The 25,173-nt window shown below is 37.3% G+C and overlaps 1 protein-coding gene across 1 annotated transcript in view; it reads left to right on the forward strand.

The window, feature by feature from the left end:
* The window catches only part of LOC116502524 (ATP-binding cassette sub-family A member 8-B-like), an 86,512-nt gene that overhangs the window by 55,332 nt on the left and 6,007 nt on the right, over positions 1–25,173 (forward strand). Inside the window, 14 exon segments of the mRNA XM_032208405.1 lie at positions 1,765–1,902; positions 2,155–2,271; positions 2,728–2,904; positions 4,223–4,336; positions 5,129–5,242; positions 7,529–7,609; positions 8,618–8,709; positions 12,950–13,073; positions 15,049–15,178; positions 15,359–15,450; positions 15,938–16,104; positions 16,414–16,489; positions 19,400–19,494; positions 20,737–20,856. Coding sequence (XP_032064296.1) covers positions 1,765–1,902; positions 2,155–2,271; positions 2,728–2,904; positions 4,223–4,336; positions 5,129–5,242; positions 7,529–7,609; positions 8,618–8,709; positions 12,950–13,073; positions 15,049–15,178; positions 15,359–15,450; positions 15,938–16,104; positions 16,414–16,489; positions 19,400–19,494; positions 20,737–20,856 — 1,637 coding nt within the window.

Genomic DNA, 25,173 nt, shown 5'->3' on the forward strand with positions numbered 1-25,173 from the left:
CTCGTCCCCCGTCCCCCCCAGCAAAAACAATAAGACCGGAGAAAGTAATATATTATAAGGCAATTGCCAGAGTTAAACTTCATCGACGTGGAAGAACAATGCTTTATGATGTAAATTCGGACTTGTATGAATTTGCAAAAGTTTCTCTTGAGTTGTTTGCCCGCTCCAGAAGGCTAGAAGAAAGAAAATTAAAGGTAAATGCAGCGTGTCTCTCAATATCACTGATCAACCCAAGGGTGCTTTTTCAGGAGGCAACTGGACTTTATTGTTTTTTTCTTTGGAGACGTTTCGTTTCTCACCATTCAGCTCTGACAGGATAGTGGGGAAGTAGGATAGTGGCAGAGCTGAAGAAGCTTCTTGGATGAAACGTCTTCCCAAAAAAAACCCAAGAAAGCCCAGTTGTTGCCTGAAAAAGCACCTTTAGGACAACCGTGACCTGGATGACTGACAATCTCTACAGACCCCCAGGGCTTCGCTGCTCCATCCGCTGGACTTTGGGGCTTGGAAGGGGGTGGGAAGAGCGGCGGGGCTAGCGGTGGCCGGCGATGGCAGGCTGGTTCGCCTCCTCCTCCTCCAACAGCACTGCCGGATATCCGCCCAACGCTGCGGGGGCGCCAGCGGGAGCTTTGGCGGCTTCACCTCAGCCGCAGCGCTGGGCAGCAAATGTGCTGGTGCTGTTGGAGGAGGAGGAGGCGGCGGCAGCAATAGCACCTGAGGACAGGACAAGAAGCAATGGAAACTTGTCAGAAGGAGACTCAAGCTGGAAATAAGGAGAAATCTGACAGTAAGAACAATTAAAATCCTAGGAAAATGTCCTTTCATGAAAAATTACTTTTTCAGTTAACTCTGCCTGACATTAGTTGGGCGAACAGAAATATTAGTTGGCCAATTCTAAAGGGAGCACCAGAAAGAACTTAAAATATTTTTTAAGAGAGCTGGGTTTTTCATTTATATTATATGTATGAACAGAATTAACACAAATTGCAGATACCAATCAAACATAAAGAAAAAAAGGATGAAATAATGCTCATTTTTAAAAACTCAGTGAAAATAAAAACAATATACCAAGAAGGTGGCATACTGGTTGTGATTTGATCTCTTCGGGGGATCCCGGGGATCCCCTATACAAGTATTTTAATATTGCAGACTTGCAGTATTATAAGTCATACTGATATTATAGAACACTTTAATTAAGCGGGTCCCTTGAATAAACATAACTTTGAGTTTCAAATAACACTGATTTTTTATTTTTGAAATTTACCGTAGCTGCTGCATTTCCCACCCTAGGCTTATACTCGAGTCAATAACTTTTCCAGCTTTTTGGGGTAAAATTAGGTGCCTCGGCTTATATTCGGGTCGGCTTATACTCGAGTATATACGGTACCTCTTCTGGTGTACTGGACAGGACCAAGAGGAATCCACCTCTGATGTTACCACAGGAGGATATGCAAAAACATGTTATAAGTAGCTCTGAGGGGTCTGTTGTAACTTTGACCAGTTGCTATATGACCAGTTGTAAGTCAAAGACTACCTCTAATCTAAAATGAGCACAAATAACACTAGTGAGGCATAAACTGATTTGAAACTGTTAATGTACCAAAATGGATAAAGTATTAAGTACATTTAACATAATTGTATTAAATGTAAATTATTTTTTATCCTAGTTCTCAGTCAAAAACCTGATGAGGCCCTTAGGCTATAATTGTTTTTTGATCACTTTCTTCTCTTGATTCATCTCTTTTCTAACTTGATGCCTTGTTTCAGAAATACAGGTTCACACTTATGTGCCACACAGAAATAACCAACTGCTTTCCTGTGCTTGTCAACATCATCAGCAATGCATTTTTACACATGCTTAATTCCACTGCCCGTCTTCGAATTTGGAGTCAAATGTTTTTAGGGGTAAGTATTCCAATAAGATCATAAATACAGAGGCAGAGAACCAATGGGAAAGTACACGAATATGTTTTTTAAAAGAATCAATGTAGATTTTTAAAAAATCATTAAAATGTGGAAGAATCAATTAATTATATTATTTTAAATTTCATTATCATTTGTATCTAAGCTTGCCATGTAAACATATTTAGAACAACTGTTTCATTATACCATATTATCACATATAAAGCCTTCTCTTTAAAAAAATCCATTTTCCAGGAATTTCAACAGGAAAGTTTTGTGTTTTATTTTTTGGAATTACAAATGTTTGAGACTTTCATATTTCTGTCTGCTTTTCCACCTCAATTTGCAATGATGAGCATGCAAGACTACAAGGTAAAACTAATTAAATTTATGTTAAAATATTCCACTGCATTGACAAGGTTGTACTGATTAAAAAGCAAACATCAGATCACTGTGAAGATACACATGTGGCACAGTTTATGTTTTATATCACAGTCCAATTGCCTATGTTAACTCTGGTATATCCTGTTTAATTATTTTCCCCTTCTTTTGTCTTAAATCTGTCTAATCATACATAGACTATCCAGTATGTAGTCTATCCTACATACTGGGCAGATTTTAAAACCATTAAAATAATAAATCTGTATTTTGTGTTGCTTTTTCTCGCTACATGTAAAGTTTAGAAATTATAACCTGTAAATAATAGTAGTAATGGCCTAAAAAGGTCTGTCTGTCTGATTTTACAATGTGACCTCAAAACCTAAACTAACTTCTGCTGTCCTCTCTCCCCTCCCCTCCAAATATTTATTTGTTTGCTTGTTTTGCTAGATAAAAGCTCACTCTCAACTCCGAATCTCAGGGCTGTTGCCTTCTGTATATTGGTGTGGACAAGCTCTGATAGATATTCCTCTCCACTTTGCTCTACTTGTTGTAGCACTATTGCCATGGTTACTAAAATTAATCGTTATAAGTACTAAGAATTGGAGCATTTTACATTTAGTTTTGGTAAGTTTTATGATTTAAACAACATTTTAAACATTTAAGTTTACACTTTTCTATTATGGCCATCAATAACTTATTTAATAATACATAGCAAAACTTCCAGTTTCAGTCTTTGAATGGTAGGCTTCTATCTTTAATTATAAATAAGTATTTCAATAAATGATTGAAGAATAACAAAGAGGCTACTTGACATTGGTACAAAGGCCCTGTAATCAGCTGAGATGGCAACTCTATCTCCATATTTATTCAGGTAACATCATTATAAGACAGTTCTAGCTGGTATAACCAGTGGGCTTGCTGGGGTGTGATGTAGGCTCAAGGTAGTGGTTAAGATGCGGGGCTTGTCAAATGAAAGATTAGCAGTTTCAGAATCAAGTACCGTGGGACAGGGTGACCTCCTGTTCTTGCCCCGGGTTCTGCCAAGTTAGCAGTTTGAAAGCATGTAAATGCAAGTAGTTAAATAGGCACCACTTTGGTGGGAAGGTAACAGTGCTCTGTGACAATGCTGGATATTTGGCTGTGAACTGGAGATGAGCACTGTCCCCTAGATTTGGACATGACTGGACAAACCTGTATCTTTTTTTCTAACATTCTTTTATTTTGCTATTTTAGTATATAATTAAAAATATGCATTGTTTCTTCTGGCATACAAATTAATTTAAAGATTGACAGGACGAAACAAGAGGATGGTAGAACATTTGTCACACAACAAAAGCAGACCTGGATCGCATCCCACAAAAATAAATAAAATAGTCAACCTGAACATACTTAACCCATTAAATTAAAACTTTAGAAACCTCAAAGCAGATTAAAGAAATATGTGACGTGCTGAATTTTATATAAACTTCCAAGTTTATACTCATTTACTGTTGGAGCTATCTCTAGAATCAAGCACTGCAAAACAATGTGCTTCACCATCCTTTTTCTACATTATGGCAGTGATGGCATATGTGAAATAGTTCTTAATAACCCTTGGCACAAACCCTATGCATTCTGACAGAACGAATATATAAAATATATATATTTAAAATCTGGTAAACCGACAGTTTTGGAGGGAAGGGTTGTCCAATAAAACAAACAATCCATGAAATCTAAATGGGATTTTTATACATTTGAAACATAAAGTTTATGAATAGATTTTGTAGATTGCATCTGCTAAACTCAGGTCCTTAAATGAAATGGTTGATATAATATGCTTTTGTAAGTATTACAATTTAAATGTTACAATATTTAAAATTTTGCATATATTAATATGAATTATTTGTTTCTATTTTTCCAAAAAAGTTGCATGCCATTAATTTCAGGCTTTATTTTTAAACAGGTGATATTTCTGCTTGGTTATAGTACCTCTTTTGTCCTACTCCTATATGTAATTGCCTTCATATTTCGTAAAAAAATGCATACTGCCAGTTTTTGGTCATTCATCTTGATATTAGTAAGTATGCGACCGAATCATTCACTTCTCCTCACTTTCCTCCCTCCAATGTCAGGGGTGGGTTGCTGTCGGCACTACTGCCAGTTCGCTACCAACGTGCATGCGCGCCAGACATGTACTGTTCAATGGAAATTGTTCTGTGCATATGCATAGAACAATTTACAGTGAACTATGCAGGCGCAATCACTAAAATCCAAAATGGTGGCAGCCAAGCGGCGGCGAGGGAACCAGTTCAGGGGTGTTGCAGGCCTGGGTCCCTTCTGATTTTGTGACTCAGGTCTGAAATCGACTACCGGTTCATCCAAACTGGACTGAACCGGCAGCAACCCATTTCTGCCCCAGATGGTAGTCCTTGACTGGCAACCATTCATTTAGTGGTTGTCAAAGTTACAATAGCACTGAAGAAAGTGACGTATGTCCGTTTTTCACACTTACTACTATTGATCAAAATTTGGATGCTTGGCAACTGGCATATATTTCTTTTGAGCAATAGCTTTATCTCAACATCCATTAACAAATTTTCACAACTGAGACAATAAAATTAGCAAAATGAAGAATTGAGACCTAGTTTTCTGCAGCAGAAAACTTACAGCAGATGTTGAAAGGAATGAAAATTGAGAGTATTAATTGTAACAGACAAGTGTGAACAGGTTTAGAGACATTTCTTAGATGCAATTTAGCTGGGGTGTAAATTTAAGGAGTAAAGGCACAACAGACTTTATGGAAAAGGATACCTGGGTGAAGATGTTTAGCAAGTTAAAAACATTCATATATTTTCTTATTTCATTTTAGGTGTCTGTGATTTCATTTGCAATGTTTGTAACAGCTATACCACCTCTGATGTATCTACTTGATGTTTTCATTCCTATATTTCCAGTTATTAGTTTTTTAATTTACTTTTCAACGGTAAGATAAAATTCCGTACTATTTGTCAGGTCTATGACAATTCCCCACAGCGATCTCGCCATGACCAACTTGCCACAGCCAACTTGCTGCAGAACAAAAAACCACAGCCATCTCACCACAGGATAACTTGCTGCAGAACAAGACTTACACGAATATCAAAGAAATGGTGGCATTAAAGAAAGGAGGGACAGAATGAAATGTGAATGGCAAAAATTAAAACATTTTTAAAATTTATATTAAACAATTAAATAGAATTGTTACATTGTCCTGCAGTGAGTTGGCCTGTGAAGAGTTGGCCATGATGAGTTGGCTGCAACCAGTCGGCTGTGGCAAGTTGTCCCATTCCCCTGTCTGTAAGCCTATTCCTGTGAAAATTGGGGCAGGTTTAGGGCCTTACAAATTTCTCCATCATATTTATGGATAAAGCCATTGGATGGACAACTACTGGATTGGAGTAGCTGGCCTCTAGTTCCAATCCTGAAGTCCCCATCTTTTTTCATTCTATTTTAATATATTGGCCTTTCTGCCAATTCCCTAACCACCAGGGTGATCTAATTCTTCCCTGCACTTCACAGATCCAATAAAATCAGATATGCTGCTCTATGGCCACTTCTGGCCATGCACTTTTATTTCTTACTTCAATTCAGAAATGAGTGTTAAGACCACTCCATATAGTACTTAACTGGAACAGTAAGCCTACAGATTTGCAAACAGATTTCTGCAGCAAAAACTAGAAAAAAATAACTTTACACAACAATAGCATTTTATGGCAAACATCTACCAGTTTACATTAGCTTCATTCATTTTCCCAACTCTGCTGCAAACCCTTGGGCTACATAAATTCGATGATTGGACATTCACTCCAGTTCCATTCCCATGCCCTTTGATGTGTGAAATGGTAGAAAGGAACATGTTGTTTAAGAGAGGTGAAGGGACCTAAATTGTATCTTGGAATGCTCCTTTGCCTTTCTAGAAATCTGGTGTAACCTTCATCAAGCTCATCAGAAGTTCCTTAGGAAACTATGTCTGCATAAGAAAATGGAAGAATCCCTTGAGTCAAGTTTCTATTCTGCTGTCTATTAAGTTTTCTATAGAAGAGAATATTTGTAGCTCAGGATTGAGCTGTGTGGTCCTTGATGCTCTCTGAGCTTGGTTGCTTTCGTGAAGATGTTTCATTATCCATCTAGATAACAGCATCAGTGCACTAGTGATGTTACTTAGTTGGAAAACTAGAATGTTTACCTAGTAATGTAACTGCAGGAAAACAACTAAGCTCAGAGGGTACCAAGGATCCTACACTATGTAGTTTTCTCTGTAAGAAAAGAGTACAAAACGGGGTTGCCATTGCTTTTTGGTGGGAAGATTTTTTTTAACTTCCCTGCTTAGTCTACAGTCTGTTATTTCCTGATGGTCTCCCATTCGCATGTTAATCAGCCCAGTAGGTTTTCTGTCATCTGCCGATCTGCAGCACAATTGGCAAATAAAAAGAACAATTTCAAAACACTACCAAGCCTCATACAATCCCCTTCTAAAGAACATGAAACAAAGAAATTTTATCTATTGGGGGCAAATAAACTTCCAGGTCCTGGAACTAAGGAACTGGAATAGGCATAACAAGTAATCTAAGAATAAGAATAAACTTTTTAATTGTGGGTGTAATACTGTTGCTCTGTGCTTTATTCTTACTCTTATTTGTTCAGTTAATCCATGGTAAATGCTTCATCGTTCCCAAATTATGTCCCCAATGCAGATGTGTACCAATAAAACATTGTAAAAAAGAACAACACTTATACAGTTCACTTCTCCTTGCTTTCTCCCCCACCCCCACATCAGGGGTGTTCTTTTGTCTTAAAGGACAATTTTATGAAATCTTTTGTTTGCAGTTGTAAAAACTGATATGTAACTAGGTCAGGGGTCAGTGATCTTAAACACTCAAAGAGCCACAAAGGTCCTAACCAGAAGCCCTCTATTCAATTCTGAAGCCAACTGGAAGTCCAGTTCCCCCACCATAGAATCTCCTCCTAGCGCAGTGTCCTTTTTTCTCTACCTGTCCTAACTGAAAGACCTATCAATTGTGGAGCCAACCAGCGACAGGGAGCCGCAGCAGAGGAATCAAAAAAGCACATGCGGCTCCAGAAACCACGGGTTGCTGATCCCTGAGCTAGGTCATCTTTTGCTTCTGGAGAAACAAGTATCTTTCTTTTAAAAGTTTTGTTTTACTTTCAGAGTGAATTGTAAAAACTGTACTTAAGAACTTTATTGCTTTTTATCTACATTTTTATATAGACGCTGAAAGATGTTTATGCATTTGATGATGCAGGATACCACATTTTACATATGGATGAGTTCTGGATATCTTTCTTCATGGTGGGGAACAAACGTATTACTCTTATAGCAAAGAGATTTTTTAAAAAAATTAAGAAAAACATTAATGTAGTCAGTTTATCTTATTATCCAAGAGGTTAATATCTATATATATCTTCACATAAACGTCCATAAATACAGCCAACTTCAGATTCTAGAGATTCCTGTTAGAACTGCAGCATACTTGCAATTCAGTTGTACACTAATCCCATCCAATTCTAATTTGTTAAACTAATAAACTAAAATGGAGAGCCAGTTTGTTCAAGTGGTTAAGACACCAGGCTAGAAAGTAGGGGAGTATCAGTTCTAATCCCTCTTTAGGTATGAAATCAGAGTTTTTATGGAGAAAACAGGAGGAGGGAGGTGTGCTGGATACATTTTTCACCTTGAGTTATTTGTAAAAATAATGAAGACGGGATACAGATAAATAAATAAAAATCCCTATGAGGTTAAATAGTGAAGAAGGAGGGTTTTTTCTGATATATTCAAGAGACTTGCAGGAGTATGGATGATCATCTTTTTCAGGCAGGAAATGATTCTGTACATCACGGGTGTCAAGCTCGACATGTCACGTTGCTATCAATGATGTATCACAATATTTTTCCCCTTCACAGAGCTGGGGTGAGCGTAGCCTGCATATGAGGCATCAGCCCGCAGGCCATCAGTTTGACACCCCTGGTGTACATCAATAAGTGGTGGCATTTAGTATTTGTTTGCTAGCTTCAGAAATATGATGGCATTCTTTTCTCATCTGCCTAAGCCTTCTAATTCAGTATGAATTGTGAGGTAGCTGATACTGGTGCTACTTGAAAGGACTTTTCTACTATACTAACATAAAAGATTGAGTAAAGTCTTCCTTCTCTAAATATTAAGTCTGCCACAAAATCATTGTATATATGTTCCCCAAATCTAGAGATATTTAACCAAATACAGAATTAAATGTGTTAAATTAAGATCCCTCTATGGGTGTACATATGTTCAATATAATTTTCTGTTTGTGTTTTTATGTAGCCTTACATCCACAGCATAATTTTCCTTTTTTTACTTCGCTATCTGGTTTTGAAATATGACAGACCAGTTATGAGAAGAGATCCTGTATTTAGGTTGGTATATATGTTAGTAGGGTCAAGGAGAGGAAGTGTGTATCTGCATGCATGTATCAATTGTTTGGTTGATTGATTGATTATGCGTCATTAAGTTATTTTTGACTCCAAGTGACCACATACATAGATTTTCTCCATTATCATCTATCCCTAAGTTATGATTTTTGATCTCCCATTCATTGCTCTTACTGAGTTATCTACCTTGCTACTGATCATCCCCTTCTCTTTCCTTCAATTCTTCCCAGCATTCGAATTTTCTTCTGAGATTTAGGTCTTTATTTATATAACACATTTAGAAACTGCCCATCTCCTGCTCAGAACAATTCTGTAAAATATAATATTAATAGTAACACCAATGCAAGTGAACTATAAATGTAATGTAGTTTTTTAAAAAATGATAATGCAAAGAGGAATAAATAGGGTTTTTTAAAATAATGTTTGTGATTATTGAATGTTGTGATGATGGGATCCATTCTGAAAGAAATTCCCGGTTTCTGATGTGAGTCATGGCTGACTGAAGATATTATTGCAAAAGAGTAGAAATGACCATGGTGAAGAATGAAAGACCACTGAGCAGGCTGATCCTTTGAATTTCTCCAGAGAAGGAGATAATGGAAGATCACCCACGAGTGCTATGAATGGCAACTCCCTGTGAGATGTCCATAAAGCAGTGGGCCTCCATGTGTTTGATGCCATGATCTAAGAGAAACAACATATTTGCTCTCAGGAACAGCAGAGCCTTTAAAAAGGATACTAAGCCAGATGAACTCATTTCTAATCACATTCAGAAATGTTCAGTTTAGGCGGCTGGTTAATGTTGCAACATTTTTCAGATGTAAGATAATGGAGTTCATCCACTGTGCTGGATTATTCTTGTTTGTGGGCTCTGTGAGGGGCCAAAGCCATCCTGGAGGGGTGATGAAGCAAAGAGGGGCACCCTGTGAGTCAAGGAGAGTCACAGCTCTCCCGGAACCCTGGTGTTCACTTTCCCTCTCAGCCACGACAAGAAGAAGAGGCAGCTAAAGATGACTGCCACAAAGCTGTGACAACCGATGACCATCTAAGACTGGTGCTGGAGTGAAACAAGTGAACAATGGCTGGATCTGGGGGAGAGGACTTTCTTTAAATTTAACCCCAAGGAATAAATTTAGAACTATTTGCTCAGAAATATCTGTAAAAGCAGCACCCAAGCATTCTGAGAATTTACCAGACCTGAAGTGAGGGACGTGGGAGAGAAAAATAATAAATTTTGAAAGATACAGAAAATTGGATTCTTATTTGGGAGAAGTGGTACTGGGAAAGCATTTTAAAATGCTGGAATCATTTACTTACAAAACCTATTATGCTTTCATGGTCGTTCGATAACCAAAAGAAGGCTTGATTAGTGGCAATACTAAAACTTAAGATGAGAATGCCACCTGCTGACAAAAGGGAAAATTACAGCCTGGAAAGACCTGCATGAAGAATTTTGAAAATATTCATTGGATTATTTTTAACTACCCTATGACTACTGGAGATCCAGATAAGGACTCCTGAATGTTGTTAGAACATGGGCACTCAAACTATGGCCAAACTCTTTCAAAGCACAAAAGACACCATGGAGATTTAAGGAGATGATGGAAAAATGGAAAATACCATACAAGGGATGATGAGGAAGTAACAAGACGCTCAGGAAAGGGAGGAGTCAGCAGAAGAAATGAAGAAGTAGACAAAGAGGAGATAACAATGGAAATAACAGTGATTGATGAATTAAATCAGGGGGGAAATGTATTAAGAGAGTTGGAAGATATGTTTGAAAGGGAAACAGGGACCTGGGCAGAAAATTTGGGACTAGGCAGTGGAAGAGGGTAGAAGTGGGAGAAATATTTAGAGATTCCGACAGAAATAAAGAGCCAAGAGAGGAATTTCAGTGGCAAGTTTAAAAAAGCATAGCAATTAAAGTATTGAAGTGGGCAAGAGATGATGAATAGATAATTCTTTTGTTGTTGTTGTTGTTGTTCTGATTTTTTTTTCTTTTCTCTCTCTTTCCTTTTAAGCATAGCAATTAAAGTACTGAAGAGGGCATGAGATGATGGATAGATGATTCATCTTTTTTGTTGTTCTGTTTTTTCTTTCCTCTCTCTCTCTTTTCTTTTCTTAGGTTGGTGACATGATTAGAAATTAAGACAGGATAGCAAGAAAAATAAAGGATGATGGGACTAAAGCTAGAATAAGTATAGAAATAAGAGAAGAGGGAACATTAATATATACATTTTATATAATAAAATAAAAGTAATATCAAGAAAAAACATGGAATTGAATAACGATAGATTGCAACCTAATATAAATCTGTATGATTATTAGAAAAACTTAAGTTGATTGAATGTAATAATTATGATTAACTTTATCAGTTTACTTGTATTAGAATTTATGACACCCAGGTACCACACTATTCACACATTGATTTGATATATTTGTAAAAAATAAAAAAATAAAAAACTTGTAAGAAATTTTCAGTTTAACCACTTCAAAAAGGCAAGCTTTATTGACTCCCGGTCAGTGTTACCTTCTTTGGATCAACATTTTTTAAATAGGGACTCAAGAATTTAAAATATCTTGCAATTGACAAAAAGCATAAAAAAGGATTTTGATTTAAGAAAGTTTTTAATGGATTGGGAGACTAGAAAGATCTCAAAAATTGGTTATTTTTGCTGAAAGATTAAAAAACAAGTATATGATTAAATAACATACGAATGGGAAATGACTTAAATGGAATGATACCCATATTAGGAACTGAAGCTTGATGAAGTTTGCAAATGAACACTAGAGCAAACTAAAGGTCCAGGTAGAAAAGAGTTAAAATTACTAACTCAGCGATAACTTTTTCTTTTGTTAAAGAATCCTTTGAAAAGTAATCTGAGATTTAAATAACAAGTATCTCAGAAAAGATACAAATTTCAATGGATAAATATTTAGATGATGATAACATTTAGAAAACATTTTTACCTGGCATAGACATTATAGCATTTGAAGGCATGGAAGTAAAAAAAATTGAGATTACCAAAATGGAAATACCAAAAGGGAAATCAAGAAAATGAACTGGACATTGAAGAGTTGCAACAAGAAATCCTGGATCGGGATCCCTTGATGGGATTTACAAAATAGGTTTTGAAGACTCCTGCCAAATGTTAAAGATTGATACCTTTGGAATGATTTAGAGGTCAAAATTGTGCAGACCAAAAAAGGAGGAATATGAAGTTGGACTATTTGATCAATGACACATTATTTGGTTAATATTTCTGGTACCTCCTAATGGAATTTTTCCTAGGATTGAAAGGACGATGATTTCTGGATTGCATATAAATAAAAGTTAGGCTATGGAGAGAAGAATTCTTTATTAGCAACTTTAAAATAGGGTGAAAACGTACAAGATTACATTGCTCTGTTGATGAAGGTTGGAAGCCACTTTCTTGTGTTTTTCTTTTCCTGAATCTTCTGAACTTTTAGTTTTTTTTCTTCTATTGTAGTTTTTATTAGTTTTTACTAAGCCTCCTAAACACTTCAATACATTATTAAAAATATAAAATAATGGTACCTTATAAGGGTACCTTATCAGTGTTATTTTTAAGGAAAAATAAATTATTCTCTATTTCATACCATGCTTTCAAGTTTGTTGATAATGTCACACTTACAGTGTGAAGTAAATTGACTTAGAATTTTTACTTCTTTGAAACCAAGCTGGTGTGAGTAGCCATTCCTTTGTAAATATGTTCATTAGTTATAGGACTACCTTCAATAGGTTGTTGTAAGTAATTTGTATGTTACCTGCAGGATAAAGTTGTTCATATCTATTTGAAGTTAGATTGTGGAAAGATAGGTCCATTTGAGGTGATAACCATTATCCAGTATAAGTTGCTGAATATTGTGAACCTGGTCATATGTAGATTGGTTACCTGGTTTGTTAAAGTGGCTTAGAAACTTGACAAGAGCTTATTTAATTCAGAATAGTAAAGGAACATTGATAACAAGGGAAAGAAGAGCCATCAAGCACTTTAATCATGCCACAATGATGGAGAAAATGGGAGCAAAGAAAAGCAGTAATATAAATAATAGAGCTGCACAAGCATTGAGTAAGTTACCACATAAGATCTCCACCAACCTTCTACTTCAAGGTTGGACTGTTGATTGCTTTCCTAGTTGAAATCAACATTTATACTTTAATATTCAGTCACTTCAGACTTGTTGTATCTTTGATCCCTAGGATTTCTCCTCAAAGAAAAAGGACCTATCAGAATCCCGAGGAGCTCAGTGAAGAGACTGATAGAGACATCCTAGATGAAAGGACCAGAGCTCAGAGTGCACTGGATTCTGCCAATGAAGAAGAGGTAAAACATATCTATTGGGCTTTTTATATTTTGAAAAAATACATACAGTATGAGTTGCTCCATTTATATTTGTGGTTTGCTTATTGAGCGTGGTTAAATGCACAAGCATACATTTCACTTGGCATGGCTTAATTACACTGTGCAGGGACATACTTATCAGGACTGCTCTCAGGGATACTAAGATACAGTTGAAGAAAGAAAACACCAGAGTCCAGAGTTGCCAAGGTAGCATTTTCAAAAGACCCATGTGCCCTATGACAATATCCAGGTCATCCGGATATTGTTGTATTGCAATTTTACCTTGTATTTATATTGCATCATTATCATCATTGTTACCTTATTTTCTACATTATTTTCACTCTTTTGGAGCAAATTGATTTATAAATTTATTTCTTTCAAACCAAGCTGGTATTAGTAACCATTCCTTTTGCAAAATATACTCATTATATAGATAGGAATATTAGGGAACTGTGCTTGGTACTGAGAAAGCTATGAGCAGAAGCATCACCTCTACCAAAGAGATTATTTGCCATTGACATTGGAACTAGACTAACTAGTGTTTCTAATTACCAAGATCATTGAACAATTTTTAAAATGACTTATGGAAGCATAAGGGACATGTGTCAGATTATTTGTCTTTAGCTATGAAAATATAAATATTTTCAAACTCTAAAATGGAGACAGTTTCTCAGAGGCCAAAAATATTTTCCAGCAATAAAGGTGAGATCCAAACCACCAAAATGTTGTTCACTTCTGTGGGGATACATGGCTGAAAAACTAAACACTCTTTCGATGAAACAGTTATTGTAGGTGGAACCATACACAGATTATTCAAAAAGGATATGCTTATAGAAACATTTATGCTTATAGAAACATTTTCCCAAGCCATTTAAAGGATAACTGGAAGAGGGATACTAAATGGGATATGACAATGGAAGAAGAAATAAATATGTTTAAACTTGCCAAGGAAACCCCATTTCAGACAACTCAGGAATTGTCCATTTCTCATTTGCATTAAACTAATCTGGCTAGTCTAGATCCAAGCAGACTTAACTTCTGAAAACAAGGAATCTTCTCCCAAGATAAACAGATCTGTTTGGAAACAAGAGAACCAGTCCTTAGTTATCAATGGAGAACAAGAGGAGCAAGTGGCCAATTTTATGTTTTTAGATGTTATCATAAAAGAGGACCTGATCTGGGGCGCTCACATTGCAGCACTGGGCCCAGCAGTGATTATACTACCTGAGACTTCTCAAGAAACAACAACTGAGTGAAAAACTGCTGGTGACCTTCTACCACTGCACTATAAAGAGTATTTTAACTTACTGCACCTGTGTATGGTTTGTTAATTGCGTAGTGGCAGATAGGACAGCACTCCAGAGGGTTAACATTGTTGCCCAGAAGATCATTGGTTGCCGTCTCCCCTCATTGCAAGAGCTTTATAGCTCCCGCTGCCTTAAGAAATTTCAAAACATTCTTAAAGATCCATCTCATCTTGGGCACTCTTTTTTTGAACTATTACCATCTGGTAGACGGTACAGGACAATAAAAACAAGGACAAATAGGCTGAAAAACAGCTTTTATCCCTGAGCAGTAACTGTATTGAATTCTACTTTATAGTGCAATATTAATGCAGTATCAGGAGTTTTCAATTCAATTGTATAGAATGTGTATTTTTGTTTTATTTTTATTTTTAATATAATTTACTTATGTATGATGTACACTGAAGATGGCATTTAATTTCATTGTACAAGATGCAATGACAATAAACTAAATTAAACTAAACTAAACTTTAGGTGTTTCTGTCCCAGGTGAAAGATAATGCCTATTTGGCTTTTTCTGAATAAACAAATGATAGAAATATATCTGTATATGTGTGTTTGTGTGTGTGTATACACTGTGTGTATATATATGTATATACACACACACACACACATACACAAATGTCTTTCTGTCTCTCCTTCTCTTTATTTAGAAACCAGTTATCATCGTCCACAACTTGTGCAAAGAGTATAGATATGGAAAGGCTTGTTCTACTCCATGTTGCAACAAACAGCAGAAGAGAAAACTGGCTACCAAAAATGTTTCTTTTTGTGTTAAAAAAGGTAACATGTCCCTCAAATGCATTTGACCTAATACAACAGCAGCCATTTGACGAGAGAAGGCCTGTCTATGCTTTGAACCCTACTTCTTAGGAAAATAAAAAAAAATAACTCCGAGATTCCTTAAAGCAGCATATATAATACATTTTAAGCTATATTTTAACAGCAATGGTTTCTTTGCAGGAGAAATATTAGGGCTTCTGGGACCAAATGGTGCTGGTAAAAGTACAACAATTAGCATGATAATGGGAGATATGGATCCAACTGCTGGGCAAGTAAGTGTAACTTTTCCTTTCGAAAGAAAAGCATATTATATTTCTGTTATTTATTATTGTATGGCAATACTGGGTATCCAGTTTAGGAAGGCAATGTCAATATAATCGCTTTAAATAATATTACTGTAATATATCAGAGAATAGATGAAGACAAGAGAGACCCATTGAAAAAAATCTATTTATTAATTTATCAAAGGCATCATGATTGGAGTGAAAACTTTCTGTGTAGCTTCCAATGTCACTTTCATTGCCACTTAGTTATCCACAGTCCTTATGATCTGCCATATTGTCTGCTTCTGCATTATTCATATATTGTGCTCCTCTTCCTTCTTGGATAACATTAAGAGCTTTAAAAAACTTACTGATTTAATATAAATGACAGTCCTTATTGGTCAGAAATGCTCCTTGTCACATCTTTGATATTTCAAAATATATTTTTACATTGGACAAAAGCAAATGAGGTCCTTATGCTACCTATTTGGAACAGGTGCATATTAAAGGAGCTGATGGAGCTGCGACAGAGGAAAATGCTGCTCTTGGCTACTGTCCTCAGGAGAATCCGCTCTGGTCCAATCTGACCATGAAAGAACATTTGGAGATTTTTGCAGCTGTAAAAGGGATCAGGAAGGATGATGCTACTATGGCCATTAATAGGTAGTGAAGCCCAAGATATTCTTTTTATTACAAAATTTATTTTCCAAGATTTTTCATTCTTAGGAATTTAATTTCTCAGGCTGTATGTTTGAAATTAACAATACTCTGGAAAGTATGAAATTGCTTTCTGAGTAGTTAGCAAAAAATCAGGTATTTTTGTGTATCTGAATAACACACACACACATACATACATACATACATACATACATGTCCATTCTTATTATTTTATTGGAGTAGGCTGTATTTTGAAATTGTCATACAAAGAGCCTCATGTAGAGATTAAAACAGCAAAATTTATTCTTTTTTCAGAATAGCTCGAGTTCTAGTCCTTGAAGAGCATTTAAAAAAGACAACTAAGACATTATCTGCCGGATTAAGTAGAAAAGTAAGCCCTGTGATTCATTATATTTTAGCCACAGGTCTTGTGATTCCATGTCCAGCTGTGCTTTGTCATTCCTCCTTTTAAACTTCTTCCTCAATGCAGTTTTTTCCAGCTTGTCTGCTCTCTGAGAGTATTTCCATAAAATAAAGAAATGAAGTTGAGAAAAGAAGAGACAGGGCAAGATAAGGGAGGAGGAGGCCTTTTGGCATGAGGAGCCATAATAGGACCCCATGGATATCTGCATTTATGCTGATAAGCCGTCGTGTCTAACTAGAATTAGTATGATGTGGTCCTTGCTTTAAAAATATGTCAGTCTTTCATCTGACTAAAGTAAGGTGACCAGATTTTAACATTGGTAAAACGGGACACCACTGACCGGGCGGGGGGCAATGTTCCCTCTATTTTTTTTTCAGTGTGAGCAGAAAAGTATAGTGTTGAAGTGGCACATTTTCATGCCTAAGTACCTGAATTCTTGTCACCTAAGATAAGAACGAAATCAGTATTATTTGAAACTCAAAAATTATGTTTATTCAAGATACCCGCTTAATTAAAAGTGTTATATAATATTAGTATCACTTAACAACGCTCCTGCTTAGCAAGGAAAATGTTGGCTCAGAAAGTCTGGCATTGAAGCACGAAAGTCTTAAAGCTGTTGTTACAAGATCCTTGCACCCCTAACCATTTAGAAAAAAACCCGAGGGTCTTGAAACCTGACAGCTTTAAGACTTGTGGACTTCAACTCCCAGAATTCCTCCACCAGTCATGTTGGCTAAGAAACTCTGGCATTGAAGCATGCAAGTCTTAAAGCTGTTGTTACAAGATCCTTGCACCCATAAACCTTTAGGGGAAAAAAACCCAGGGGTCTTCAAACCTGACAGCTTTAAGACTTGTGGACTTCAACTCCCAGAATTCTTCCTCCAGTCATGTTGCGGCGATGTCATCTGCGTGGATCTGCTCCATCTTTGGTTTTTTTCACTGGGGGCAGGGCTGCTGCTGAAGATGCCGATGAGCCCCCGCCACCACCAGAATAACTGCAGCCGCCTCCTCCTCCAACAGCACCACCACATTTGCTGCCCAGTGCTGCAGCTGAGGTGAAGCTGCCAAAGCTCCCGCTGGTGCCCCCGCCCGTGGCAGCGGCAGCGGTGCCTCCCTCTCTGCTTGGAGCACCTGAGCTGGGCTACACGTTACCCCTGCTGCCTCCTCCTCCTCTGCTGTGCTTTTGAGAAGCCATGAGGCCTTTTTTTCCTGCTCCCGCCCCCACCGCCACCTTCCTGCTGGCTCCCCCGGCCTCATGGTTCCTCAAAAGCACAGTGGAGGAGGAGGGGATAACACCCAGCTCAGGTGCTCTGCATGGAGGGGGAGGCACCACTGCCATGGGCGGGGATGCCAGTGGGAGCTTTGGTGGCTTCACCTCAGCCACAGCGTCAGGCGGCAAATCCAGCAGTGCTGTTGGAGGAGGAGAAGGCGGCAGCAGATATTCCAGTGGCGGTGGGGGCTTTGGGATTCACTTCAGCCACAGCGCTGGGCGCAAGTGGCTAGGATTGGCCGCCCAAAAGGACCTCCCCAGGCTTGCTTTGCTGAATACGGGGCAACTGATGCTACTTTGAACGGCCGTGGCCAGCGCAAACTGCCATCAGTCACTCCATGCTCATCAAAACAAGTCTGGGGAGGTCCTTTGTGGGCGGCCAGTTCTAGCCGCCAGCAAAGGACTTCCCCGTGTTTGCTTTGCTGAACACGGGGCGACTGAAGGTAATGAGCGGCGCAGCCGGTGCCTAGGAGGTCCTAGGAGATCAGCTGTGCCACGTAAGCTCCTGCTGCTGTCCCTGCACCTGTCTAACCCTAGATTTTCTAAGGCCCCTCAGCTTCCGGAGCCTGTGACAGAAATCACTGTGCGGCAGTTAGAACCTGCTGCGCGGTGTTTTCTTGCCACATGCGCGGCCGCACAGCCGCACACCTTAGAGGGAACAGTCTTCCCTTCCCGTTCTCCCACCATTCCCTAGCTTGTCATACATTTTTTCCAAAAATCGGGATTTTTTTTAAATGCCGAGGGACGCGGGACAAATTGTTAAAAACCGGGACTGTTCTGCCAAAAGCGGGATGTCTGGTCACCTTGGAGTAAAGGAAAAGAAAATGATAGAATAGCATATTCCTGAGTACTCAATCCCAAAAACTTCTAAACTGATTTACTTCTTTACATAGCATTAGGATACATTACATTCCTCATTTGTTTTTCTGAAATTCTGTTATATTCTGTATAATCATACAGAATACAGCCATTACAAACTGAACTGCATAATGTAAATCAAGACATTAAAAATCACTATCCAATTATTCTTAACCATGTACAGTTTTATTCTATTTGGTTGCCTATGTCCTCAGATTTTTAATCCTTATTTAAGAATGTTAATATTTTCATATATTTTTGGTGGGCTGCAGTACCTGGAAGCTCTATGGAATTATAAATGAATTAAGCATGCACAAATTTATGCCAAGAAACTTGTAGACTTTGCTGTAATTGAATAACTCTCCTGATAATTGTCTTAAAAATCTAAATCGGTAATTCCTGGGACTTTGTTACATCTCCAAATGTATTTTGTATTAAGCCACAAAGACTGTTCTCAAATCTGATGAGGTTTGCAGTAGAACAGAGTGAAAGAATATCTTTGCCCTTTCTAGTCCTTCAAGAAGATATTGTGTAAAAATTAAAATGCCTTTTAATAATTCACAGTTTTTTGGTTAGTATCGCAGAACCCTAACATGTTTGTCCTCACTGATACGTTGCTTTTCCATTTGTGCAGCGGTCATTAAGAAAACACATTTTTGAAGAACATATTGAAATGTGTATTCTTCACATTTCCATCTTTTGTGTGTGTGAAATATTTAAGAAGTTTAATATAATTTCCTGCATTTCAGTTGTGCTTTGCCCTAAGCATGTTGAGTAATCCTACCGTGTGGCTACTAGATGAACCAACCACTGGCCTGGATCCCAAAGGAAAACACCAAGTGTGGTAGGTGTTCTGTACATTGAACATTTAGGGGTAGGTTTGCACACTTAACACTTGTAATAAAAATTCATCTCCAATCTCTTATCTTTCATATCTCAACAATCAAGAATGTATTGTTTGAATTAAAAGTTTTTGACAAAACTCCATTTGATTTTTATTCCTACCTCTTGTAGCTTCTTAATGTGCTCTTAGAAAATGTTATTTTTGTATCTGTATGTGATGAATCTAAGGCTTTCCAGAGCACCCAGCTGTCTTGTCTTTATTCATGATTCTAGGGATTAAAAGCCTTTTGCAAGGCTTTCAGTGTCCTCCTTTTCCAATGGAAATGCATGAGGCTATTTCTCATGGAAACTACACATCACAATAAAATAAAATAAAACAAAACAAAACATAGACATTCAATTTTTGGGATTTATGAAGTAGCAGTTAGACTTATATGCCACTTCATAGGGCTTTCAGCCCTCTCTAAGCGGTTTACAGAGTCAGCATATTGGCTCCAACAACAATCCGGGTCCTCGTTTTACCCACCTCGGAAGGATGGAAGGCTGAGTCAACCCTGAGCTGGTGAGATTTGAACAGCCGAACTGCAGAACTGCAGTCAGCTGAAGTAGCCTGCAGTGCTGCATTTAACCACTGCGCCACCTCGGCTCTCTATGCCCCTTGACATCATGCCAGTGAAATGGAAGGAGATAAGAGAATTAGCTATTTGTCTATCTTCACCATTCCTTTTGAAGAAAATGTCTTTCAAAGGTCCTTGAATCTAGAGAGCCTCCAGGAATAGTACAATAAACCTTATACTAATTTTAGTTTATTCATTTACCAAATTTCTAGACTGACTATCATATTTGCATGACTCTTTGCAATTGTATTTGAAATTAATTTAAGAACTAAGAATATTTATGTAAATATGGATCTGGTGCTGCTTTATTCATGTTCCTGATATGTCCATGAAATACTGACTATAATGCATTAATCCTAATCTTGTCTGTTTCATGTATGTACCACCTGACCAATAAGGGAAAGAAAAAAGCTGTTTCCTTATTCCATAAGTGTGATGCACAAGCTGAGACACTTGTCCTGATTTCTCATCAACTTTCCCACTTTATATTATGCTCATTGGACTTGTTTTGGGATTAGATTCGGGCATTCCAAGTGTTCTGCTTGGATGTTCCACTCATCAATTAAATGTGAATCAAAGCAGAATTCAGGTTTCTTTCATTTTCATCAGTTGAATGGTTTCTTTAGGAGAGCAATTCACACCATGCTGCAGAACAAGGATAAAGGTGCCATTTTGACAACTCATCACATGGAGGAAGCAGAGGCAATGTGCGACCGAGTAGCTATCATGGTGTCTGGACAGCTCAGGTAGGTTTTCTAGTGCACGCTTTCTTTGTTGAGCACATAGGACTTTCTTGTAGACTTTTTGTCTTTTTGGTTATGATGGATGAATTTCAACGTCTGAAATAGAGTAAGCAATAATGGAGTTCTTGAATGCCACAACACATTCAAGCATTATGCGAAGAGAATTATGGTAATGAACTTAGTAATTTATATTTATAGGCGAAACCCTGTATGTGCACTGATTCTCATATGCAAAGAATTTCTGCGTGGAAAAAAGGATACAGACTTTACTGTATGCATTCTCTGGAGGTTAGCTTTGAAGATTACTCAGAAATTGCAGTTAGTGGAAAGTGCAGCAATGTAAGAATGTACATTGTACACAAATGATCTCCTGCCGTGTGGTCTGATGGATGTTCTTCTCCTATTTTGCTGATTAATCAAAAACAAACTTCAAATGTTCTATTGAAGAACAGATGTTAGTTTGCTTAATTGGAATGTTGCCCGAAAATGTGTTATGCAAGTTAAATGAGTTAAGCAGGAAAAAAGGAAGAAATAAGACTGTATTCTAGCCCCTTTTCCACTTAATATTTAGGTAGCTCAATTGTGTATATAATAACTAAAAAGAATTCTATCTTTCATAACTCTTTGGTGGACAATTTAGCTGTGCTTCTTCATGCTGATGATGTGACTATTTTTTCTTTGACTGACATTGGTCTTAGAAAAGGTCTTTAAGCTTTTATGTTGTAGGAAGTCAAGATACACAAAACTACACCAACACAAAAATGATGGGATTTGTTGATACAGAAAAGAACTTGAAAAATACAAACTTTAGTGGCAAATAAACAATAATAGTAAAGTATCATCCGTTCAAATACCTTGGCATAGAATTTCAACTTTTTGGTCTCTGGTGTGAACAAATTTAATCTATTTCTGATAAGGCTAATAATAGTGCTAAAGCCGGTCCAGATTCCTAAGGGTGCTGTTTTGTGTTCTGTGTTGCATTCCAACCACTACTGACCTTAAATGCAAGCTAATTAACGCAAGAAGCATCATAAACAAAATGCCCAAATTCCTCCTCTTACCATATACAACTATATTCAACATTATATTTGTCTGTGAAACATGGCTAAACGCATCCCTCCCTAACTCCATTATCACAGTAAGAGGCTACCATGCTTACCGGTCCGATCGTAAAATCCATAGAGTTGCTATCTTCTATAAAAAGTTCCTAAATCTAAAAAATATTCAAGTTACTCATGAACTCGCTCTTCCTGAGACAATCATCTGTGACCTGTCCTTAAATACCACACTTCATTTCTTACTATGTTACAGAAGTCCTGATTATGACATCATACATAACTTCACTATTAATGTGGGCTGCCTCCTGCCTACATCCTCTTATCTTTCTTGGTGACCTAAATTTATCTCTTATTAATTGGACGCTAAACGAATATACAACTGAACCCATACATACAACCCTGTACAATGTTGTTATTAATCTGGGACTAGATCAACTAGTAACTAACAACACTAGACTCAACAAGTGCCTTGATCTCATCTTCTGAAACAGTTTAAACTCAATTTATGGACTACAAATAAAAGAACACTTTTGCAACAGTGACCACAGCACGATTGACTTTTGTCTCAATATACAGCTTTACAAAAATCATCATGATGGGATACCCAATTATAACTTTAAAAAAGCCAACTATCATCTCATAAACAGTGACCTCTCATCTCTTATTTGGCACATTCTATTCACTGGCTGTAATGCTGCCAAAGATCTTTATAACATTTTTTTGCTTGAAGTCAAACGAGTCTTTAAACTATACATACCACTAATAAATCCCAAAATCAGGGAAAACAAATTACCCATAACAATAAGAAAGCTCCAATAAAAAAAATATCTCTGGCGAAAAAAACAAAAAAGGCTATGTAACTAACTTATGCCACCAGATGAAGACTGAATGCACTAATTATCACATCAAACAAGACGAAAACCTTCTGTGCAGGTAATCTAACTGAGCCTTCTATAATTTGGTAAACAACCAACTTAAAGACTCGAGATCCACCCCACCCCTAAAAGGACCTAACAGCAAAGACTGTAACGATGAAGCCGTTAAAGCCAATCTCTTTAACACATTCTTTGGCTCAGTCTTTGTAAACAGCAATGGATCATGCCCAATATTTCCTAGTCATACCACAAATAATTACAGTGATCTTACACAAATCGATTTTACAAAAGATAATGTTGAAAAGACACTACATGGCCTAAAACCATCTTTATCTATTGGACCTGATGGACTATGTGCCTACATCTTAAAAAAACTTTTCACTGCCATAGCTGAACCTCTAAGCATAATCTTTGAAAAATCTTTCAGGACCAGCTCCTTGCCCAACCTATTGCAACTTCAAATCTCAATCAACAAATGCTCTGTCTTACACATTGGCAAAAAAAATCAGAACACAAAATACAAGCTGGGCGGACACGACCTTGTAGACGACCCTCACTCTGTCAAAGACCTTCGAGTACTCATATCTAATGACCTAAGTGCCAGATCCCGCTGTAATAACATTGCCAAAAAGGCATTAAATAGTTGTTAAACTAATCTTGCATAGCTTCTTCTTTGGTAATATTTACTGCTAACCAGAGCATACAAAACATTTGCTAGACCAATTCTCAAATACAGTTCATCTGTCTGAAACCCGCACTGCATATCGGACATTAATACAATTGAGCGAGTCCAGAGATATTTCATGAGAAGAGTCATCCACTCCTCTGCTCGCAACAGAATGCCACCAGACTTGAAATTTTGGGCTTAGACAACTTAGAACTATGCCACCTTTGATCTGATCTAAGCGTAGTACATAAAATTATCTGCTATAATGTCTTACCTGTCAATAATTACTTCAGCTTTAACCATAGCAATATGTGAGCACACAATAGATATAAAGTTCAGGTAAACTGCTCCAAGCTCAATTGCAGAAAATACGACTTCGGCAACAGAGTGGTCACTGCTTTGAATGCACTACCCAACTCTGGGGTTTCTTCCCCAACCCCCCAAAACTTTAACCTTAAGCTGTCTACTGTCGACCTCATCCCATTCCTAAGAGGTGTATAATGCATGCATAAGTGCACCAACACGCTTACTGTCCCTGTCCTAATGTTTCTTTTTATTCGTATCCATTTCATGTATACAAAATCAGGTTTATACTTATATATATAATCTAATACATGCTTGACGAAATAAATAAATAAAAAATAATAATAATAAAAAAAATCTTAACAATCTACTTTCAAACTGGGATGATCCTGCTGGAATGCAAAAATCAGCTCTATATCTGACTTAAACTTCACCTTTCCAGTGATTCCCTATCCATCATAAATCTTTTTGACACTTTTTCCTTTTCTAGGAAAACTAGAATCCCTAATGATTGATCTATGCCAATGCAACTTCTAGTATCGAGCTTTGTTGGCTATGAGACTATTAACAGTTAGAGTCATACTCCAGTACCCTATGTTCAGTATAACTTTGCAAATAGATCAAAGTGATCTAGATAATTAATACTGGAGGGATATACACAGGAAACCCTCTTCACCAAATTACTGATTTTGTGCTATCTCTCCTACACGCAATAGAGTCTCTTTCTTTGGCCTGCTTTCATGACTTGCCCTCAGTGATATTATAGAGAAGGTGTTTTGCTCTGCTTTTGCAGAGCAGATATGTTGCTGTGATCTGGAGGAACAAAATGTTCCACATGTTCCTTTCATGCCTTATTTACACAATGGGGACCCCATCCTTATAACTCCTGCACATGTTGATTTATTTGTTAAATTTATTTGCCAGCTATCTCACCATGGGACTACTTATGCTCATGTTCCAATCAGGTTTTTATTTGCTTTATGTCATTGTAATGAAATCTTAGCATCTTAACTTGCCAAAATTCTTGCAGCTGCCATTGCTTAACACAGAAGCATTCTGTTCTCATTCTGCAGATTTATAACTGCATAAAAATGTGTTGGTAATGTCTCTTTATATCCTTTTGTCAGATGTGATTAGCAGTAAAATATATATTCAGTCTGTTTATTATCCTCATTTTTTCCAACTTACACTTCTTCTTAAACTACAGTACATTCAATTTACTGGAATATCTCTCTTGACATTCTTAATTCTCATTTCCACATAATAATGGAGGACTTCAGAATGGTCTTACTAGTTTTAGTATGATGAGTGAACCCCAACCTGTCAGCTTTCAGCAAACCATCAGTTAGCTAGGAGCTTCCGGTAAATTTGCAAGGCAAACTGTCAATCTTATTCAATCTGATGAGCCAAGGTGGCG

The sequence above is a fragment of the Thamnophis elegans genome, chromosome 2, assembly GCF_009769535.1.
Source record: "Thamnophis elegans isolate rThaEle1 chromosome 2, rThaEle1.pri, whole genome shotgun sequence".
Taxonomy (NCBI): domain Eukaryota; kingdom Metazoa; phylum Chordata; class Lepidosauria; order Squamata; family Colubridae; genus Thamnophis; species Thamnophis elegans.